Source organism: Emydura macquarii, unplaced genomic scaffold, assembly GCF_026122565.2.
Source record: "Emydura macquarii macquarii isolate MOO-44397 ecotype Brisbane River unplaced genomic scaffold, CSIRO-AGI_Emac_v2 contig_67, whole genome shotgun sequence".
Classification (NCBI taxonomy): domain Eukaryota; kingdom Metazoa; phylum Chordata; order Testudines; family Chelidae; genus Emydura; species Emydura macquarii.
Genome location: NW_027130204.1, coordinates 5,446,819 through 5,471,186, shown reverse-complemented (window position 1 = coordinate 5,471,186; position 24,368 = coordinate 5,446,819). Strand labels below are relative to the sequence as shown.

General features: G+C 38.1%; 1 protein-coding gene across 1 annotated transcript in view; it reads right to left on the bottom strand.

Annotated features, from left to right (window-relative positions):
* ERCC6 (ERCC excision repair 6, chromatin remodeling factor) overlaps window positions 1–24,368 on the bottom strand; it is a 72,464-nt gene that overhangs the window by 29,665 nt on the left and 18,431 nt on the right. Inside the window, exons 5-7 of the mRNA XM_067538865.1 lie at window positions 15,327–15,455; window positions 9,092–9,250; window positions 1,459–1,594 (exon numbers count right to left, since the gene is read on the bottom strand). Of these exons, the coding sequence (XP_067394966.1) occupies window positions 1,459–1,594; window positions 9,092–9,250; window positions 15,327–15,455 (424 nt within the window). The remainder of the gene's footprint in view (window positions 1–1,458; window positions 1,595–9,091; window positions 9,251–15,326; window positions 15,456–24,368) is intronic.

The following is a 24,368-nucleotide window of genomic DNA, read 5'->3' as shown; positions in this document are numbered from 1 at the left end:
ATTTAAATATTATTACAAGAAATTTAATAAATATTTAAAGAGAAATTTAAAAATGGTTTACTGAATTCTGCAAATTCATTTAAGCAGTTGAAACAGAAGCCGAAAACAAAACTCTAATTTTTCCTCTCATTTCCTTTCTGACAAGTACCAAATATTGAAACTTCATATGAAATGGATTTCATCACTTTAAGAAATGGAATAAAATTATATAATATTAAAGTTTACTCCAGAAGGTGACTGAGTAGCAAAGACATTGTCTGATAAAAAAGTTACAGTCATAGCTTTGAAGAAGTAAGACCCGTTGATTTAAACTGAGATAATAACCAAATAAATAATAAAAAAAAAGAACTCTGTGTATGTAGGCAAAATGAATTAAAGATTGGATCAATGCTCTTCTGATGCAAGATAGCTTCATGGAAGAATTCACCAGTACCAGTAGTCTGTACACAAACAGATTCCTAGATACATTGATCAGCTGCAGCAAAGAAGACTAATAATTTCATGTACAGTTTCCTAATTATATACAAGACAAAGGAAACAATTACACCATGGTCTTGCACAATGGGAAGCACTTACTTGAGAGCACTTTACCTCTATGAGAATGTACAGAAAAGAGTTACTCAAATGTTCAAGACTACAATGAACTCAGAGCAGGTTGAGAATACCCAGCATCTTTCTGTGTTGAGCTACACTTTGAAGAAGAGGAATTTATTGTGCTCAGCATGTGCACGTGGACTTGTACTGTGCTATAGAAGTACCTAGAGATGATTGCATTGCTTTGGATAAGGATGTTAGAAGAGATCAAAAGGAAAACATCGACTCCTAGAAATTAAACTAAGCTAAAGAAGTTTAGGTTAAACTCATGCAAGGGCCACTCTCTCCCTCCATCAGAACGTAAGCTGTGTTTGGAAATTTTTTCCTCTGGAGATAGAAGAATTCAATGTGACAAGATTCAAGAAAGACAGTTGAATATTACATGGTCATCACCAATACTTTACTTTACACCAATACTTTAGGGTATAAAGAGCATTATATGACATGCTATGGGAATTCTTCCTCACATGCACATGGTTAAAGGAATCCTCAAATATGACATCAAGAAGGATTTCCTTCCCTCAGGGCATATTGATAGGGGTCTGGGATGGTTTTTAGCATGTCGGAGTATTATGACCAATGGCATGATGCACAATAAATTCTGTCCGAGAGCACTGCTCACTCTGGAAGCACACATTAACATTAAGACCAATACACACATCGTGGTTACATTATGGTTTTGTCATCACTTTTTTTCATTGAGTTTCCCAGAGAATATATGCACATCAGTGAGAACATTTTAAACTTAAAGGATAAAACACAATTTAAAAAAAGATAAGAATCACACAAATCTTCAGAAATAATGGATATACTACCTTATGTACTGATATAACACAAAGTACACACACACTTCTCAAATCTTACTTTTTTGTTGGTGTAAGAGCCAGTTTCATGTAGAACTGCAACTCTAAAGGGGGGCCACCAAGTGTGAAATTCTTTCACCCACTGATGCATCACTGTTGTTGGACACACAATCACCGTTGGGCCCAAACCTTTAAACCTAAAATAAAGCATTCAGGAAGAAAACATTAATGTGAAATAAATGTGCTATATTAAATGACCCTTTAAAATAACCCAACATACACTAAATAGTTCAAGTAGAATATGCGAGCTAAGGAAATTGACTGGCATTTTTTTTTTTTTAAAGCATGATGAAAGGGGTACAGCTACAACAGTTGAACAGTTAATGGATGCATTTATCAATATAAATACAGAAATAGAAAAGCTCCAAACAAAATAGTGAAAGGGTACTGTGGTAATGCAAATCAGATTTAGGATGCATGATGTCTCTTAAGACAGGGGTGGGGAACCTTTTTTATGCCAAGGGCCTGATGGTGGCCCTGGCTTCGGGGGAGAATTCGGCAGCGGCGGGGTTTCACGGCGGCGGCGGGGTTCCGTGGGGGGCGGGGGGCAGTGCCCGCCGCCGAAGTCCCCCCGCCGCCGAAAAGGGGCAAACGGCGGCAGGGTTCCCCACGTTCCCCACCCCTGCTTTAGGAGAACCAACATTATCAACTGCCAATAACATTGTTACTTGCAGGCTGGCTTGGGGGGGGGGGGAGGCGAGGGAGGGTGTTACATTCTCTCAAGCATCTTCTTATACACAGAGTGGGTGAGGTAAGGAGTTTTATTGCACCAAATTCTCCTGGTGTAAGAGACAAGCTTCAAGCGCCACTTAAATGTTCTTCAGGTCTGGGAAGAAGCTAAATACCAGGTGGAACAGATAAGGAGTTAACACATGTTGCAAGAAACCATTCTAGATGAATTGGACAATTCACACCACTGCAGTCATAGGACAAAGGAGGGTTAGTGGGTTACAGATTGTTGGAATGAGATGTAAAAGCAGTATCTCTATTAAGTGCATGATTTTTAGTGTCTAGAAGAGTTATGAATTTAAGCTCCTAGGTTGGTCTTCTGAAGGGATTATGCATGATTTCCTTTCAGGACAAGGACTGAAAGGTCAGATATGAAAGTGATCATTCTGTGAAAAATGTTCATGTGAATTTCAAGAGGTATTAGCTTCCAGAGACTGCAGAGAAATCACAACACACTTCTAGATTACTGATAAACAGCCAGGAAGGAAACAAACTAAGACAGCCACAGACAAAAGATATTGGTCTCAAACAGTACAGTTCCTCAGAAACAGATGACATTTTATGAAGGATTTTGATTATTTAATGTACACGTTTCCAGAATGACAAGAGATGCTGCTCATTTTATACTTCTAGCCTCATTTCTCTACTTCATTCTCTCCCAGCCCCAGCCACTGATACCTCTCTGCATGCAAAAATGTCTGTGCGCTAATAGCCCTTGCTCCCCAACATCAGCTTCCATTCCTGTGATGATTCCTCTTCCTCCTTCCCCACCTCAGTCTATTTAAAAATAAAAAGAATAAATAAGATTCACCTGCTATAATACACTTACTTTAAATTCTTGCACCTCTTCTGCCTACACACTTCCTTTGCTATCTTCAGGCTCTCTCTCTCTCTAATTAATCTGTTTTAGGTACTTTCGTGGTTCCAATCCTGTGGTGTTTGAGCACCTCACAATCGCTAATGTAATTAGCCTCACTACACCCCTGTGAGGTAGGGAAAGGCTATTATTTCCATTGTACAGATGGGGAATTGAGGCACAAAGAGACTAAATGACTTGCCTAAGGTCACACAGGAAGTCTGTGGCCTGAATCCTGCCACCTCCAAGTCCTAACCTAGTGCCTTAATTTAGTGCACTGGGCCATCCTTCTTCAGACTGTAAACTCTTCAGGCAGGGACCACTATTTGTTTATTTTTTTAAACCTGAAAAACTCCATGCAAAGTTAAAGTGATGGGCTATTCAAATGTTTAATCACAAACAGCAGAAGGAACACATGCTCCTCATTATAAACAAGCACTCTCAACAGATTTAGAATAATCTCTAATTATTGTAATTCTCTTGCACTCTATTGCTCAGTCACCACATAATCCATGTCAGATGTTGCTAATCCATCTTTTGTCCCCTCTACACTTGTACTTTAGCAGTTTCTTTATAACCACATGAGGTAAGTGTTTAGTCAACCAGTGTGGATGGGCCCAAATTGCATTTTTAACAATTGAAGTAGACAGACTCGAGCAGCTGAAGTAGTATTTAAAATTGATTCAGAAAACAAGGTACAGCACTTGGGCAGTGTTTACTTAACTCCTCTCTGCCCATGCTACAAACTCAAAACCAAAAATATCCCCAGCTGAGTAAAGCTTGACAGTTTTGGTTTGTACGGGTTTTGATCAATTTTGTTATCTGTTCCACTTCACAGGTGTTTGGGCTGCACCTACTCTCCCTTGGAAGTTCATTTCAAAGTAAAACTCAGCTGGGAAGCTTCTGATGAAAAACCTGTAAAACAATTAGCTGAAACTGAACTCCTCCCTGGAACTCCTGTGAAAAGAGGAGGGTTCATTAAAAAAAATCAGTTTAAGTTTGTTCACAAACCTGGGCAAAGTTTGGAGGTCTAATATAACCCAAACCCAAGAAAGGTTCACCCAATTTTGAGTTTTCAAAAAAAGTTTAAACAGTTTAAAAACAAAAAGAGCTAAAAAAACAATTTAATTTTACTTTGTACACTATGGAAACAAACTGAACCAGAACTCACAAACAGCTTCAATTGAAGGGAGAGGTGTGCAACCCGGCTTGTTCTTTGGCTCTCAAAAGGGGGCAGTTTCAGTGTCAAGAGATACTGTGTTCCTGTGGGCACTTTCATCACAATTGATTTAGTTCTTGGGTTAATATACCAAGCATTCTTTTATTGAAGCCTTTTCCCCACAATATGATATTAATGAGAGATCTCAGCTATAATCCAATATACCATACTCTTTCATTATGGATCACAGGATATGAATATTGATGCTTAATTGATTGAGTCTGCTGCTTATTATTAGCACTTCTGCCGCACTCAAAGGATTCCTACTGAGGGCAGGCAGGTTTTCATTTCTAATCCCAAATTTAAGGGTAGCTTTTTGTTTCCTTAGGCTCAATGTGGCATTCCCCTTTGTAAACTTCAAACAGAAATTAGACTGCTCATCAATGAACTAATGAAATCCTATCATTTTCTGATTTGTTCAACCATAGAATAAAAATCAAGTCTTATAATACAAGTCAAAGGAGTTATCAGAGGCCTACTTAATATAAAACAGACAATTACTGAACATCTTCAGTGCTGTTATGATGCTACCGACAGTGTTGAGAAGACACTTTGCCTTTAAACACCCATACAATATTCAGTGGATTTTCACTCTCTCAAAATTACCACAGCAGCTAATTTCTCATGCTTTGTTTCAATCAAGATAGATTGTTTTGGAGGTTTAGAGAAAATCCATTCTAGCTACCTGAGGAGGTCCGGGGGGAAAAAAAGGAAAAATATTGACCTGTGAATCTTGTACTTAGAGGGTTGTAATTATAATAGATCCCTAACTCCTAAACCCACCTCCCAGGGAATTACTAGCTTTGCAAAGTTTCTCACTTTCTTCACTGGAGGCAGTGGGTGCTCCCACAGAAAATGTACAGAAGCTCCTACTGTCTCTAAGGTTGTCTACACTTTGAGCTAGAGGTGTGATTCCAACGTCAAAAAGACATACCCACACTAGCTTTGTCTGAGCTTGTGTGCTAAAAATAGCATAGCTGTGGCAGTGCCAACCTCTAGCCACCTTGAGTAAACACCCATCTAAGATAATAAACACATCCTCAATGGCTACCCCTTCCACCACCACAGCGACACTCTATGGGCTGGGGTTGCTCTGCACTCTGAAATTGAGGCAATTTCTATTTAGGACATAACCTGAAACACCCAATTTGGAAAATTTTGCTTCTATTGCCTTCATTGTGATGTCCTTCTTTGTGGGTTTCCCCATCCCATGGTGGATGTTTTTATAGTTAAATGGTTGGAAAGAGAGATATCTGAAAGTCCTTTCTGCATTGTAAATTATCCATAGACTTCCTCCAAATAGTGCATTTTAGAGGGAGCCTGTCATATGGATATGGTCAATCTGTCTTGCCTGTGGCCATGGAGCCTCCAGGGTTTACAGAGGCTGTCTCATGTAGAGGTCACATTTACCATGAAAATTGTTCCAGCCATTGTGGTCTTTACTGAAACATGATCTCCCTGTCAAATCCATCATGCAAAGTACTTATAGGATAGGGGACTCTATCCTGGGATACAGTGACTCTGAAAAAGATTTGCAGGTCATGATGGATAATCAGCTAAACATGAGCTTCCAGTGCGATGCTGTGGCCAAAAGGGCTAATAAAATCCTTAGATAAACAAACAGGGAAATCTTGAGTAGGAGCAGAGAGGTTATTTTACCTCTATATTTGGCACTGGTGTGATACTGTCTCCAGTTCTGGCGTCCACAATTCAAGAATATTGATAAATTGGACAGGGTTCAGAGAAAAGCCATTAGAATTATTAAAATATTAAAAAACACACCTGATAGTGAAAGAATGAAGGAGCTCTAACTATTTAGTTTAACAAACAGAAGGATAAGAAGTGACTTGATCACAGTCTGTAAGTACCTACACCGTGAGGAACAAAATTTGAAATCAAAGATGTAACACAATTCAATGGCTAGAAGTTGAAGCCAGACAAATCCAGAAAGGAAATTAGTCATAAATTTTTAATAGTGAGAGTAACCACCGGTACAATTTACCAAGGGTCATGGTGGATTCTCCATCACTAGTCATTTTTTAAATCAAGATTGGGTGTTTTTCTAAAAGATCTGCTCTAGGAATTAATTTGGGGAAATTCTCTGGCCTGTGTTAGGTCAGACTAGATGATCGCAATGGTCCCTTTTAGCCTTGGAATCTGTGATTAAAAGGGAGAAAGGAAGGTTAGGTTATGCCTCCCCGATCTAATGCTCACTGTGTCCTCTTCAAAGTTCTCCTCCAAACCCATTTTGCAAAGCCTATCAACTCCATTTCCACCAATGAAACGAAACACACTTAATTTTCTTTTTAATAAAAGGACAACACTAACGATCAACCTACACTGTCACAGCATCTTTTATAGCTCGCTCTTCTTGAGAAAGGCAGTATCTCCCTCCAACTTCTGTCACCATCCCCCCATCCCTCCATAGCTTCTGCCTAATAATGCCAATTTCAGTGTTTACTTTGTCTTTTGATTTGCCTGTAAAGCACTACTATGCTCACTAATAACTGCAATATAAAACAACAAAGAAGAAAGTAAGGACAAGCAAGGGTGGTGCTGGACTACACTAGCACTCCCTGCATTATTAACTCTACTGCAACTGAACATACTATTAGCAACTGTTAAAAAGCATTTTGCAAAATTACTGTGGGCTGCAAAGTTTAAGTGATTACTCAAGGTGACACAGTGAATAAATAGCATGACTGGGATTATAATTTGAGGCAAGGAATTGTGTGTGATATGGTGAGGGGGGAGCAGGGGGGAGGGGGAGTCAGGGAGGGTTTCCTGACTCCTAGTAGCATGTTTTGACAATAAACATATGTTGATGCTCCAGCAATTATGCTACTTGCAGATCTCTCTCTGCTCCCAACTACCAAGGCCAAAGAGAAAATTCTGGTCAGGTCATCTTTACAGCATCTGAAATGTGATAGCATCTTGAGTACTCCAAGTACTAGCTGAAGGTATCAATCAGTACATTATCAGTACTTACTGCTTAGCAAAGGCAAATTATCTTCAAAAAGAAATTGGGCCACAAACTAAACATCACTGAAGACAATTGGGTAAATATATCTTTGTTCATATAATTATTATTTGGAAACAACTATTTTGTCACATGTAATGAAAAAGCAGCACTATCTCAACATAATTGAATACGTCCATTTACATTATCTGGAAGGGCACAAGAAAAGAACTACAGGCTTCACCAATTGTATGACCTGATGGCAAAGTACCTCTCTGGGGCAGGTGTCTCAATCTCTCCTGTTGAAGCTGTTCCACCTTGTATAAAAGACTTCAATAGTCACTTTGGGGTGGGAATGGGGAGGGAGGAGAGAGAGAGAAAATGACAATAGCCTGGTGGTCAGAACACTCACCTTGGATTTAGCACACCCAAGTTTAAGTCCCTGCTCCAATGAATATTTAATTATTGATACAAAGTAGAATAGTTTCAACAGGAGAGTTGAGAAGATGCCCCACCCCAGAATACCTACACAGAGGTTAGGACAGTCTGCTAGGAGGTGGGAGCCCCAAGCTCAAATCACTGCTCCACATCAGGCAGAGGGAGAATTTGAACTGAAGTCTCCCACATCCCAAGTGAGTGCTCTGCACACTGGGCTATAAAAGGTTATAAAGGAAGACATGGACACTATCACCACCATAACTGACTCCTCCTGTTTTGTCAATCTAAATGCCCAGAAACAAAGCAGTTCAGGTCAAATGACTTGCTTCATTTGAATTAAAATAGATTTTTAATTTGCTGAAATTTACCAGAATTTTTGGCTTCAGTTCTGTTTGTAGTGATTTTTTTTCGTTTTTTTGGAAATGCCAGTTATTAGCTCAGTTCTAAGTAGAGAAAGGTAGCAATGTTTTCTATACTTGTATCTTCTTCTAGCTAGTAAAAACAACAGGAGGGTAAGATCTTTCTAGGAAGATGCTATATTTTGTAAGTCATTTTAACAGTATTTTTATCCATGCTAAATAGTCTTTATACAGGGAAAAGATTTAATTCAGTCTGAAAATCACTCTTCATTATTTTCTAGAGTAAATCCTATTTAGTAATTTGAGATCCTCAGATTGAAGGTGCTATAAAACTGCAAAGTATTAGTACTATTATGCATGCACTTGGTATTCTAGGATTTACATGAAAGTATTTCTTCTGGTAATCCGTTTGATCCACAGATAAGAATAAATTCCTTCTTTAGGTACTACTCAGTGGTACATAGAAGGAGTAATAAGGGGTGTTATATGAAAGATTGGTCAATCTAAAGAATGGCTTTCAGAAGAAAATACAGGTGTGTTGATCTATCTATTCTGGTCTTAAAAAAGATTTTGCAAGGATGCTCCCTTACCCATCAGAAGCTCTGACTTTCATCCTGAATATGCTTGTTATTTCCTGTAAAGCATTCACCTGGTGTCTTGCCAGAACAAATATTTTAATGTAAAATTTAATAAATGGAACTAAAGGTATTACATCTAATTTAAAATTCCATATTGGGTAAACTACTGATATTAACGTAATTGAGTTTGTAAACAATCCATTTGTGTAAGCTAACCTTAGACACGGTATTGACCCAAAATATCTAGTGTGGCTCATCTGCAAAATGAAGCATCAATGCCTGGAATTCATTAAAAGTGTTACATGTTTAATTTTTCCTGCCCTACAGCTCCATTGTCTCGTAAAAAATTTCCTTTGATGTTCCCCACTAAAAGAATTAAAGGAATAATGTAATTGAAATATCATTAATAATTCACAGGACCCTCCTCCACCAGCAATACATCTGATGAAATATTAATTGAGCTCCACAGACTGACAGTCTGCAGAGGAGCACTTGCCTGTAATTTGAACCACGAGTCCTGATCTTGCTGTAGCTCAGACCTGCCAAGAAGGCAATTATCTGGATGGTCTTGCCCAATCCCATCTCATCTCCCAGAATTCCTCCTGCCTGCTGGCAGTGCAATTCCCAGAGCCACCTAACACCTGTCTGTTGGTACCTACAACAACAAGGAAAAAAGATGGCAAATGTTTGATAATACAGATCATAACAGAAAGTACTCATGAATTAATCATTTGGCAAGGTTCTAATACTAGTTACAGTAACATGCTGCATGTGTGTTTTACATGAGTGTTGCATTTACAAGGTCATGCATTTTTGATGCACTTAGACAATATATGTGACAAATTCATTCTTTATGCAATGCTAAAACATTTCTAATTAAACCGATAGACATGGTAATTAGAGGGTACTTTATTTCATGTATTTTTAAAAATATTGTTAGAAGTAACTTGGGAAGGTGCTGTAACATCCAAAGTTTTATCACCCCTTCAGAAAGGGGGGACTTTAACATGTAGGGATCTAGTAAGGTATATCATTTGGACCTTAACTAGAAGGTTACATTCGTAATTGGTGATGAGATTTATGCTCCACTATAAGAGTGGAACAGTTAGGTCTGTTAAAACTTGTTTACTTATATACAACCAGAAATTCATTTAAGAGAATTCAGTCTTTTTCAATAAGGAAAAAGCTGACAGAAGTCAAAAATATTTTGGAGGGTAGAGAACCAAGATCTGTCTCAGTGAATGAGAAGCAGCAGTGTGTTACTAGGAGAGGATACCAGTGTACTTACAATTCAAAGTGAAAGACTGTGAACAGAATGAACAGTAATGTAGAAACATCCCAATTTAAACAAAGATTAACAAAAGACAATTTAAAATAAAAAGCCAAGAAAGAGTTCGGAGGCTAGACTGAGACTGATATTAGGACATGCTTTTTTTTATAATGATATATAATATCATATAATATCAAGCAAGCAGGAATTATACTGAATTAATAGATACAGTTTAAACTGAAAAGACAAGAGGATGAAAGAAATGAAGCAAGATGAACGTAAAACATAAGTGGAAGCACTTCTGTACCAGTAATTCAAGGGAAGACCAACATTACTGATTTTCCCCTCTTGTAACATGCGTATCGAGTGGAGCAGAGGTTGAATACAGAAATGTAGCTACTGATAGAATGGGACAGTTCATAAAGTGCACTCTTACACTATCTTTCATAATTATGTTTTCCTTCCTTGAATGAAGGATGTTTAGGAACACTCTGGTACTGACACTTATGTCTACAAACTCCTTATAAATATATGTCTATAAACTCCTTACTGATCATTACACAAATTTAGGATGTGGTTCTTTCCTTAGGTATTTAGATGGAAGGCTAAATGAGATAAGAATGAAAAAAAAAGGATTTGAGAAGATGAGAGAAGATCAAAGGACCCATCACAAATATGATCCCTTAAATGCTAACATTATAGCACAATGATGCCCCAAACACATTACAACAGGATCACCCTAAACATAACATTTGTAGTGTGAAAGGACCCAACATTTTTCAGGAAGGAAAAAGCTAAAGAAGAAAGAAAGGTTTGCAGAAATACACTATTACAAGTTATAACTGGAGCGTGGAACCTCCCCACTGGCAACAGCAGAGGCATTAAGAACTTACACCTTAATGTGATATGACAGCCATTTAAGATTACTGAAATGCAAACACTGCCAAGGAATGTCAATTCAGAGCATCCCTTTCACTGATTTTAGATCAGAAGTAGTTCTTAACAGTAGTTTTCAATTAAGACTAATTAGCATAACTATTGTTTCCCAAGCATACCTGGAACATTATTCATCATTAAGGAGGTAAAGTATCAATCTGCATGACAACCCCAACATGTGCAGCCATTCCACAGGTAGGAAAGAAAAACACTTCACAATGGTTTCAAAGCCTGTATTTAGATTGGTGCTTTATTTTCTTACACCGACATCCAGGGTATCGATTGCCTTCATGACATCTGAAGTGTGACTACTATCCCAGAATCCTACTGCTAGCCAGTCACAATGTGATTACAACAGAATTCATACCATGTTAAATCTGAACAGTTTAAGATTCCCACTATAAAGACGCAAATATGGTTTCAAAGCCCACAGGGCCTGTCTATATAGTTTTGTAGAATGTTTTATAACATAATCAAGCCCCCTCTATACTGGAGATTGACAACATTACCACTTGTCTAGAAAGTACAATTTTAAAGAATATTTCTTACTAAAATGACCTTAGTGTAGTAGGTGTCCACGCTAAAAAAAATTGTTACAAGCTTTTTTTCATATTTGCTATATACAGGAGAAGAAATGGACTGTGCACAAAGTGCTCTCTTTTTAGTCTGTTATGTAATCTTAGGAATTACTGTAAAAACAGTAAATAAAACATTTCCAGGAATATGAGGTTTTTTAGTTAAAAACATCTCTATCACAGAGAGTTCAAAATGTTTTTCTTCACAAATTATTTTCTACCTTAGCTTGCCAGATTCATGGGCATTGTGGGTTTTGGGTTGTTTTTTTTTTTTTAATATATTGACTCTGTCTGCAGTCAGTGACTGTGACCATACAAATGTTAGTTAAAAAATATTAACTATTCCCAAATGCTCACATATTTTACACCAGTTATTTTGTTACTAGGGAGATACAATCATCCTAACCTAATTTTAATCCCCCACACCCTGACAGCATTCAATACACTAGTTTTCTATGTTCTGGTCTTCACTATGAAAACATGCTGGGGACCCAATTCAAATACTTTTTACTCTTCCCAATATAACTCTGATTGAATTGTGTTTTAACCATATTATGCAAAGCCCTGGAATTTCATGGCTACAGCATGATTCAGTTACACATTTTAGTTTTATCTTCAGTGGTGGGACAGAGGTATATTTTAATTGCACCGGTAAAGAACTCTGTTGTGACTGGGTATCACAACACAGTACTTCTTGCAGTGTAGACAAGACTTCTCTCAGGCTAGAAGCATAGACAGCATAGTAAATGTACAGTTATAGCTTGTGACGAGGCGCACTCACTCCTTGTGAGCACCTCCTTTCACTGGTGCAAACCTACATGCATGAACACTCTCTCTCTCTCTCTCTTTCATGGTGCCCGCTGTTGGCTGTTGCCCTCAGCAGCATGTTCAGTGGTTTAGCCCTCCAGCTAAGTCACACATTCTTTGTTGGACCTTTGTTACCCCGGAACCGGTTCATCCATTTTAGATTATCACTATGCCCTTGTTGGCATTCTGTGGCCCTACCTCTGGGCTCAGTTCTCAGCCTTTTCTGGGCTAGCTTTAAGTCTGTCCCTGCCCTGTTACAGAGCAGTGCCTGGGCTTTCTACCTGGAGACTCTGCCTTTAACAGTTCTGTGGTGCCCCTTCTCTCCAGCCAGGTTACTTCTTCACTTCAGTCCCCTTCTGGGGTAACAAAGTTCAATGAATGGTTGACCCTCTCCAGGATCTTTGGCCCTATTTCTAGGCCTGTTTAAATTCTAACCCCTTTCTCAGGCTTTTAGTATGGAGTCTTATCCCTTCATGGGGCTTAGGCCACTTCCACAGTGGCTGGTGGGGGGGAACCCAGATCTGCCCACTACTCCAAGTCCCAGCCCAGGGACACTATAGACATCAGCCACATACAGCTTTCCGTTACTTGGTTGCTGCTGCTACTCCATGGGTCGCTACCCATTCGGTCCCATCACTTTCACCCATTACTTTATTTTATAGTCCCTGGGTTTTATTCATCTTATTCCCTGTTTGCACAGGGTCTCTCCCAGACCTCCTTGCCTGAAAAGTTTTTCTGTCCTATCACTGCTTGAACAGGTCCTCCCCTAAGCCTCCTTGCCCAGAGATTTTCTCTATCCCCTAGGAATTTCTCTCCCCTTCGGGTCCCAGCCAAGAACTGATTTGCTGCTCAAGCCCTGCAGTTCCTTTTAACTGAGCCTCCTGTGCTCTGATTGGCTGCTTCCCTGCAGCCTTTCTAGAAAGGCCTGGAGGACCCATCTTCACTGTTCCTTTTCAGGGGCAGTATGTGGTAGGACTGCAAGGTCTCCAACAGGGGACCTCAATGGGCCCAGTACACCCTGTCATATGGTTTCTCAAAATTAGGCCTACGAGTCAGTTACAGATTCTGTGATTTTATGACACTACCGCAACTTCCTCAAAATTCCACTAATTCAGCCCTAGGTCGTGGGGCTCAGGCATCTGCCAAAGCTGCCCAGGGCTTCAGCCCGAGCCCTGCCACCAATAACTTAAGTTTCGTGGGGCCTCCCGTGGCATGGGGCTCGGGGCAATTGCCCTGCTTGCTACCTCCTAATGCTGGCCCTGTGTACATTTCTGTGATTTTATTGTTTATTGTCCATGCCCTATCCGTGACTTTTAATAAAAATACCCATGCTAAAAATCTTAGTCTTACTTAAATCAAACCTGCTCACCAGTTTCTGTTTTATTCTTATACTGGCACTCCTAAAACTTGGTTCCATCACTGTATTAAGCAGCAGGAACACATAGTTCATCTAACTGCCCCTTCTAGCCAGTGGACAGGAATAGATGAGGAGGAAACACTATATTGCTTAAACAGTTTACTGAAAAAGTTAAGAGAGCTAATATTTCTAACAGTGAGGGCAAATGTGTTTTGAATTCGATTAAACGGTGCCAGAAAACATCATGTAGAATTTACTACTGTAGGCTTCCTTAGGTCAATATTCAGCCATTTTTGTACTCAAATTTGGTCAGAACTCAAAGTTTAATGCCTATTGACTGTGAGCCTTCATACATTGGAGACTTGAGCATTTAACTTACAAGTCAGACAAATCATTCAACTCAATTGATCTTTTTAACCACTTAGGAAGTTTTGCCAACTGACTCATGCTTTCAGGGATACCCTTCATTAGTGAGGCTTATATCTCTAAGATTAATTTTTGGTTGCCTGCCTCAGTTGGATCATTTTTAGAAGGATTTTTGCAGTATATTTGAATAAAATTGGATGATCATAGAATCATAGAATATTAGAGTTGGAAGGGACCTCAGGAGATCATCTAGTCCAACCCCCTGCTCAAAGCAGTACTAACCTCAGCTATATCATCCCAGCCAGGGTTTTGTAAAGCCTCAGCTTAAAAACCTCTAAGGATGGAGATTCCACCACCTCCCTACGTAATCAGGGTCTTGTCAACCAGGTTATTATTCAAATACTCTTTCAGAGGTGACATTAATTCTGAGTAACTGTGAGACAGAAGTAACAATTTCTTTGAGGTTATAAACCTAAGCGATCCTGATTAAATGGATACTATGCAACGTCTATTACAAACCATAGCCATCTATAGAGCTAATTACTAGAATTTAGAGTTAAATCTTTCAAGAGGGGAGATGATCTTCCCCCTGTGTGGAATACTGCCAACAACAGCTAAACTCGAATCAATAGTGCATGAAAGTCAGAGGGAAGTTACGTTATGAGTTGACTCGTCAACTGCCCTTTTTGGATTGCCTTTTGTAATTGGCTTATTGAGAAGAGCCAAGGCCGAGTGATTTGTAAGCATCTCTCTGCGTTTAAATTCAACATCACAGTATCATAGAAATGAAAGATGAACAGTCATGTCCAGTGGTTATTTAAAATCAGACTGGACAAAATGCTCTAACATACAGCAGGTACTACTAATCATGCAGCAGTTCTCCATCCCATGTTTGATGCAGTACTGCAACCCCCATGTCTGAGGATTTTATCCAGTCTAAATTTAAACTGAAAGGTTTAAATATAACTAACATGAGTTATAAAATAGTTTCTCAAGATGAGACTTGTCCACATATTTTGCAAGATATCTAACTCTCTCTTTCCATCACACACATGCACATTTTCCTAAGTTTTATGCATCACAACTAAAACAGCTACAGCCAAAGTATGCTAATCTTCAAGTAAAAAATAAAATTCCTTCCACTCCATGCCACAGTTGAAAATTAGCATTGCCAAAAACTGAAAGTGTTCTTTATGAACAGAAGTCTTAAATCTTTCTTCTACCACTAAATTAGCTGATATATAGATATTCCCAATATTCACTTAATCATGTATTATCCATAGAAGCCGTAGAAGGGATTACTCATCTGAGTAAGGAGTACACGACACTGAAAACAACAACTATGCAAATAAACATTATTTTATAAACAGTCTGTATGATATTTTAAAAGTATGTACTTAAAAATTTCAATGATACATACTTAAAAAGCTTTCTGAAGAGAAATCCTGGTACTTTGAATCCCTCATCAAACTCAGCATCACTTTCATCAAAATCTTCTTCTGCCATCCGACGTTCCTCTTTGTCCTTCAATCGTTGTTTATGCCATCTCCTATCATGACATTAAGATTCACCATTCAATTATTGTGGTTACAAAATATAATATGAAACTAAATTGATCTATGAAGCTAGTGGAAAACTCAAGATAAATTAGAAAAGAGAAAAAGTTATTTGGTGTTTCTGACCGCAAAAGAAAATACAGCTTTTGTATAGTATCTTTCACACGATCTATATCATGAAAACTCTTTATGGAGTTAAATAATAATCCATCTAAGAGAATGTTAAGATTGCATAGGCTAAGTGCCCAAAAGTTAGGAAATACCAAAAGCTGCATGTGGACATTTTAATTGTCTCCTTGTGTACATGCATTTCAGTATGGCTTTCAATGTTACTGAAGTATTTAAATTACACTCTTCTATAAACTTGGACTCCATTCTATCAATATATTTAAGGGTAAAATTTTCAGAAGAGCATGAGCAATTTAGGAGCCTAAATCTCAGTGAAAGTCAACAGAATTTAGGCACTTCAGAGCCCAAGTCATTTAAAAAGGAAACTTACGTGCTTTTGAAAGTTTTACCCAAAATATTATTTACAGGGCTCCTTTTACCCAGCAAAAGCCCATGGCACACAGCTGTCTTTGGGGTGAAACCCACCCATTAGCTGTTTAACACCTACAGTTTATGGCAGAAAATGATCATAATCATTTGAAATTACAGAGATATTTCAGGTAGGCAGTGTAATTACCCAAGCTAGAACTTGGAGAAGTCAAGGGGTGCTCACTTCATTTTAGAAAAGGAAGAAAAGATCTTTAATACCCAAAGTAGTTAGCATGTTGGGTTTTTGTCTTTTTCAAAATATTTACCTCAAATAGCACTGTGTTCCCCTACCCCCATGCTGGGAGAAACTGATTCAATACTGAATGAGTAGGAAGAGTACTGAATTACTAACACCATTTCACGTAGCAGATAGTACTTGGAAGGGAGGCTTCCAAGGATTATCTATCAGATGTAATTGTGCTAAGCTTGCGCACTCTGACAGAATTTTCACATAAGGTGGGATAGCTATGGGACAGATGGAAAATGTGCTATCACGCTGCTGCTCTGGAGGCACGGCACAAGAGCAGTCATCAATATTTCAGTTAATAAAAGGTTACCACATACTTAAGAACCAGATAATGAGATGAGTATTTCCTTACAGCCTTTTTCAAAAACTGGTTAGCAGGAAAGTCTGTGCCTGCTGAAATTCTGCCACTCCCTTTCCCCGATGAATCTGCAGTGTTCCCCTCTGAAACATGCAAATATTGTAGAGCCCATTTTTACCATATATCACACAGGAAACTATATCACTCACTGCCAAAGCTATTATGAGTTGGAGGGATAGATTCAAATAACCAAATATGTAGGGCTAAATGATAAATTCAGAGAAGGTGGTGGATATAATAGCAGCCTACAAGTATTTGAGAAGCATAAGCAAATAAGGAGAGAAATGAATTGTTGAGGATGGTCCAAAAGGTTGTAAATAGTAGCAACAGGATGAAAATGATCAAAGGAAAAGTTAGGCTGAATACCAGGATAAGCTTCATAACAGTGAGATCTATTATGCTGTGGAACAGTCTCTCCAGTGACGTGCTGGATGCCTCGGCTCTTGAATCATTTAACTCTAGATTGGAGAAAGCACTGGAGAATATACTCTCTAGAACAATTCTACAATGGCACCATAGGGGATGGACAAGATGGGAACCAATAGATCTTTACACCTCCACTTTCTATGACACAAACATTACAGCTGAACAAACAGTGCAATTTCTCTCCCCCTCCCTCCGCTAACATTTGAGCTCTCAAGGTTTACCAGTGGGAATATTCACATGTGAATATTTAGTTAGCTCAGGCTCCCTCTGTTGACTAGACAGCTGTAATAGCAGGAAAAAATTATTGCAGGACAATGGACTAACAGGGTTTATTTATTTTCTTTTTAACTTCTCCACAACAGGGCGATGGATTAAAGAGATATTCATCATCTGAAGGACATTTACACATCTCTCATGAAAACATCCTTCCTTTTTTGCTATAATGCTTAATTTTTCTCTTAAACATTTTATTATAGACTAGAGTATTATGGAGGATGACATGCAAAGTGTTTGCATTTCTAGCGTAAGTGTGACAAAGTAGTATCTTTTATCAGACTAACTTCTATTGGTAAGAGACACAAGCTTTCAAGCTTCTACAGAGCTCTTCTTCAGGTCTGGGAAACTTAGGGTTTTGTCTACATGTGCATTTGAGAACCCTAATAGCAACTATGTGGGTGAAACTTGACAATCACTACGCACTCAAAGAATCTCACACAGGAAAACGATAGAAGACAAAACCACCACATCACCTTGAGTGAACACTTCTCACAAAGCGATCACTCTATACCTGAGCTCTCAATCAACATCCTCAAAGGAAACCTGCACAATATCTCCAAAAGATGAGTCTAGGAGCTTACATTCATAACTTTGCTAGACACTAAAAATCATGGACTGAATAGAGACTTGTGTCTTCTTATAACAAACTACAACCCATTAGCAACCCCTGCCAGTTGCTTCTTCCCTCTCCCCTCCCTATGACTGGAAGGGTGTTGATGGGCCACTTCTCCTTAAATGGTCCCTTGAAATAGGTGCTAAACAATCTGTTCCACCTTATATTTAGCTGTGAGACTCTGATTAAGTTTCCCAGATCTGAAGAAGAGCTCTGTGTGGCTCGAAAGTCTGTCTCTCTCACCAACGGAAGTTGGTCCAATAAAAAATAATACCTCACCCATCTTTTGTCTCTAATATCCTGGGACTGACAGGGCTATTCTGACACTGCATACAGCATAAGGCTATGTCTACACTACAGCCTGTGTCGGCAAAACTTACATTGCTCATGGGTGTGAATATTCTATCCCCGAGTGGCATAAGTTACACCAATATAAGCATTCGTGTGCACAGCTTCTCCCACCGACACAGCTTCTGCCACTCGCCGAAGTGATTTTTTTATGCCGATGGCAAAAAGCTCTCTCGTCATCTTCACCAGACGCGTGACACTGCACATACAGACATACACTAAAGGTAACAGTTTCATAGTTTTTCAAGTTTGGGGCCTGAATTAAATGTGTGTGTTGAGTGACTTAACTTTTCAGTTGGTCATTTTGTTTTATCTATGACTGGAAAAGTGAAAGGAAGTTTCAGAAAAGTCTCTCTTAGGCCCTGTAAATGTTGGGCCAAGGACTGCATTATGGAACCAAGTTTAAACACAGTTTCAGTTATATCAATTTCTATCATGATTTAGCCTGCCAAAGTATATCAGTCTAAGCAGTGGCTTGAAAACTGTCCCCTTAACTAGTCACCTGTCTGGAACTGTATAGTGGCAAATGTGCTAGGTGGTTTACAATCAGACAGATAATCCATAATAGGTTAGAAAATACATTTTAAGAAGTTCTAAAGCCATCTGACCCCACCCATATGATCCAGCCAAATGAGTTAGAAGCTGATTTAGCTGTCACTGTGAGATAGTTCCTTAACAGTTTCAGTCCAGTGCAAATGGTAATTCAATCATTAATGAGTAACTCCACCCCTTATTCTTGAATAGGATATATAACAAATTATAGTTAAAATACATTTACATTTAGAATACGTTAGTAAGAAGAGGCCTTAAAAGTTCTAGTTTTTTCTTCCTTCATTTTTGATTTAATAAGTATATATTTACACTCTGAGGGCAATCACTTTAAACAGTCTGAATTAAAGGACAAAGACATTGCCCAATGGTAGTTTCCCAGCTTGAAAACTGTCAGCTTCCCAGAATTCACTTACAGCCTATTTCTAGGGAACTCGGCAATGAACCCGTAACTTTGACTATGCGGAGCAATAACACAGATGACCAGGGCCATCTATGCTTCAGTGAATTAGCAGAGGAGATGGCTGCACTGTGAAACTGACTAGTGCCACGTGATGCTGGCCAATTTCACTGAGGCCAGTTCCATTAATAAAACACTTTGGCCCCACTGTATAGATGCTATAAGCCTGTAAGAACAAAACTTATGAAGAGACAGACAATAAATAAGAAACAAAGAGGTATTTGCAGAAAAGTGAGAATATGGGGGGAATGAACAGCTGAGGTCTTAACACTAATAAGAACATTTTCTGAACAAAAATTAAGCAGGTTACAAACATTCATAAGCAAGCTTCTAAATTGTCTTATTTGGCCACATTCCATGAAATAAAATGTGTTTACCATGGATTAGTTTAAAAAGCAAGACACAGAAATTACTTAAAAAGTAAGTAACATTCTTTCCCCCTCACTCCTTTAGATATCTTGTACAGCCACAAGCACATATAATTTCCCCCACCCTATCTAAAAATGCAGATGAAATGCTGTATTCCATATGCACACAGTGAATATGTTTGGAGGCTTTTTGTTTCCTACTACAGTGATGAGTTACCAGTCAGAGTTTATGCAATTATCCCAAATTAATGGTTAATTGATGGTACAATTTGATACACGGTGACAAATCATAGAATGCAAGTTTGGAAGGGATCTGTGTCATTGTTGGGAGAGAGAGACATGGGTCACAATTTGTTGATTAGATTAGTCTACCCAGAAAAAATATCACCAAGAAAAGCCAAACCACAGGGAAGGAAGCACTGTCATGATCATAATAAAATCTCAACTGTCACAAATACCTTACATTGCTTCAATACTGATTACAGGGGCACAAACAGAAGGGGAATACATCTCAGTGGCTTTTAAATCAATTTATCATGTAGTTGGCAAACTAGGTAATAGGACTCAAGCTCTAATTTTATCCTTCCAATATGAATCTCCACTAAGGAGTAATGAAAGTTTATTCTCCCTTGGGAAGAAATAGAGCGCCCTCTCATGCATACCGGAGAAAGTGAGCAAGCTGCAGCCATAAGGATACAACATCCAACTGAAGTCAATGAAAGCTGCAGGTGCTCAGCACTTCTGCAAGGAGTCATGTTTGGCCATGAATGTTTGGAACCCAGATGTCTCAGATTATACAAACGTATTTTGTGCAAAGAAGCATGGACTATGTTGGTTAAGTTTGTTAATAAAATTATTTGATACCTAGAAAGCTAAGACAAATAATAATTAGAGTTGGTGCATTATGCAGTTTATTTTTCTTTGGGGATGTTTCTCTTGTGCAAACTTTGTATCTCTTTCTTTATTCAAGTGTTACACTACAAGAAACAACTAGTATTAAATGAATTTAATGCTGCATCTCTTCCACAGGTCACTGTAGCTTTCATTAATATGAAAGAGCATTCATATGAAATGGCTACAATTTGTGATTGTCTCCAATATTATCAACATTTCCAAAGCTTGGTATTATGTTACCATATGTATTAAGAAACCCTGTGAATATAATGGCAAGATATTGTATTAAGGAACATTTGAGATACAATAGTCCATGATACTTTAAAAGTAAAGAATCAAGTTTCGCAGGAATGAAAGGATAGAAATATAAGGTTTTCCATAGTAGCTCAGATGGACCATATAGTCTGTATCCCTCCCCCAGCAGTGACAAATATCTGATGCTTTAGTACAAGACAGAAGCAGCTCGATGCACCTAATCAATTGTACAATGTTGTATATGGGGTGGGAAAATTCCTTACTAACTCCAGGTAAGGCCTTACTAGGATAACTGAGCAATAGAAGAAATACAGAAGTTACTATATCACATAACATGCTGGTTAAAATTCTAGGCAACCTTATTGAGAAATCTCTTTATTTTTCATATTGTCAGCTATCACCCACCCAGGAGAACTCTCAGTCTACAAGAGTAGTAGAAAAACCATACATCATGCAGTTAAATCATTCTAAATATGGGAGTGAATTTAGATAACATTTAGATAGCTCATATTCCATTTATTTCAATACCCAAGAAAGAAATTCCACAACAGAAGCACAGTAATGAGCACAATATGATTTTAAAAAATATATTCAGGAACCACGCTGAGTGTTTAATATAGTTTACATTTTTGTAGCATAATATGTTTTCTATTTTAGACAGCTAAGAATCCCTTACAGATTATTCTAATCTGCTAAACTCAGACATTTGGTGTTACTTTTCTGATCTGACTTTTTATGGTCTATATGAGTGGATTTAATTGGTATGTCCTAGTAGATGAAATACCTGCAGCTAGTAGAACAAACCTTAGAGAGTAAATTAAAACTGATGCAGATATTTATGCACATCGGCTTGGAATGAAAGGTGTAATCAGACAGTAAACCAGAATACATCTTCATCTGCATCTTGGCTTTGTCATTTTAAAGAGCAGTCAGGATGCTCTATCTGAGAGAAGGTCTTCAATGAAAGGTAAAGTTTAATCCTTTTCTTTTTTAATTTACATCTCTGAAATTATGAAGCATTTGAGTCACTCTATCTCCCTGGGTAGAAGAGACATGGTACGCAAAAGCTGATCTGGCCAGGGAAAAAAGCAAGTCAGTCTTCTTGTCTTGATATTTTTGGCTGGATTATTTGGGGCCAAAAGCTATTTGCACTTCCAGAATCAGCTGAGCTCATGAAGTAGGAAAAGCTAGCCTCTGACCCTATGATTTTCCCCAGATATAGACACTATAACAGTGACAAAGTCCATAATGTAAGTGCTTGATAATTTAAATCCAAAAAATGCAAAACAACAAAACATTCCCAAACTATAGTTAAATTCAATTAAAAACACCACCATGCCATTCTGGACTTATTTCTGAAGGGAACCCCATCATAATTAAAATTAAAATTAAAAAAAGTGACTGTTTATTGATGAAAGGTATAGTTTGATTTTGTCAGAAGTTTCAGATTGTTCAGGCGAATGATACAAGAAAACCTGAAGATGTTTACTTGCCAAGAGTTTGATAGATGCAACAAGTTTTGTATATAAATGTATATAAACTTTACAATTAAAAATGCATAGTACTAATATTTGTTTGCATTTGTATCTTCTGAACATATGTAGAGAAAAATCAGCAAAACTTGCAATTTCTAATCATGAACAATAAAATCTTCAAGTTAATCAGCTTTGTCTTCACTCTACAGTTACAAGGAAAGGGAGGTAGTATTTTAGGACTCCACAGGCCTAACTTGAGGTATCTCTGCCTTAAGAGAGCTGTAGTTTAAGTATAATGAACTACAACCACAAAGACACCACCCCATCTGCTAAAAGGGATCAAACCCGGGATCTTCAGCACCAGACCTATGGGCCTCTGCTACATAAACTGACAACTTCTTTAGCCTATAATTATTAGAATGAGGCTCAGTGGGCAATGATAACACATTTATATTTTCACTTAAATAAACCAAACCTACCTCCTAGCTGACCCAGAACTGGGAATTTATACATATTAGCAGCCTCTTATCCTTACTGTCTTATCTTATCCTCTCTCTCTTATTGTTTGTTACTCTTCCTTGTTGTGCCTGGCCTTAAACTGGATTTTAACCTCCTCAGGCAGAGATAATGTTTCCCTATGTGTCTGCACAACAACAGGCCCCAAATCCTGACTGGGGCCTTTGGGTGCTACTGTAAAATAAACTGAAGCGGATGTAGGTTGCAAGCTGTTCTAGTCTCCAATTATAGCCACTAGAGGGGGACATGTTCATATGAACTAAGTCAGTTTCTTACACAAGATAATACAATTAAAGTCACAGAGGCATGCTTGATCAACGCTGTAACTACTCTTCCTCTTTTCTTTGCTACTGATTATATCTTGCTTCATAGGTCTCTTGATCTAGAAGTTCATCACAGTACCACACCTGGCTAATTATCAGACTAACACCTCAATATTTTCACCTTGATGCAGGACAATCCCTTCAATCCTCATTCCTCACAAATTTTTCATGTTTAAGACTTGTTTTCTGCCTTACAAAGCACGAGACTTTAACTCAGCATCTAGCCCAAAACTAATGTTCTGTTAAGTAATCCTAAAGGATTTTTTCCCTCCATTCTCAGGGGTAAAATTTACTGAAATCTCATCTAGTCATTTGTATCCAAAACTAAAAACTGACATGGAAACAGACATAAATGAGAGCAAATAACATTTCTAAGGCATTCTTAATATGCTTCTTAATTCATTGCATTTTATTTTCTAGTAGCATTTCCCATAATGAAGATTACCTGGGGGTATCAACATAAAACCGTCAATATGGACAGCTGCAGTTTAACAGACACAATAATTGTAGCTATGAAATTTTTAAGAGATGTAGTGTTTTGGTGGCAATTACGATTATTGATATTTCTAAAATTCATTTAGGCTTTTATTGTAACTTTAGCAACTGAAAGAAACGTAGTCTATGATATGACTTTGCTAAAGATAAATTGTCACAATCTTAACATTATTAAAAATCTGTTTGAATGAATTTAAACTGTGAATCATATTAAAACTTTCAATCAAAATAAATTACTCTTGATGAAAACACTGAATTAAAAAATATTTAATATTGACCTAATTTAATGGAAAGAGTACAGCTTCATTCAACAAAGTAGTAAATATTTTACTGATTAATACATTTATTAATACTTTAGCACAGCCTACAAAAAAACCTGTCTTTGAACCTATGGACATTGCTGAGATTAATCCCCCACTGAAATCCCCATACAGAAGAATTACATAACTTTAACAGGTGGTTTTACTTTGAAAAGTGACATCATGGGATTCCATGTCTATTGTCTCGTCAGCTCCAGTTCTGCACCCTCAGGCTGGGATCTGAAAGTAAAGCTGAGTTCTTTCTAGCCGAGGCAACACCACCAATAATAGGGATTCTGCAATTGGAACCCGAGTTAATAACCATTTTTACCTATGCTGTCTGGGACTAACATCTTCCCTCATGGCAGCTAGGCTTCATGGCAGAGAGTTAGTGCATGGCAAGCTGTAGTGTAAAGTTTGCAGCAGGCTAGAGCATTATAGATAACTGGCCTTGTGAATCCTGCTAC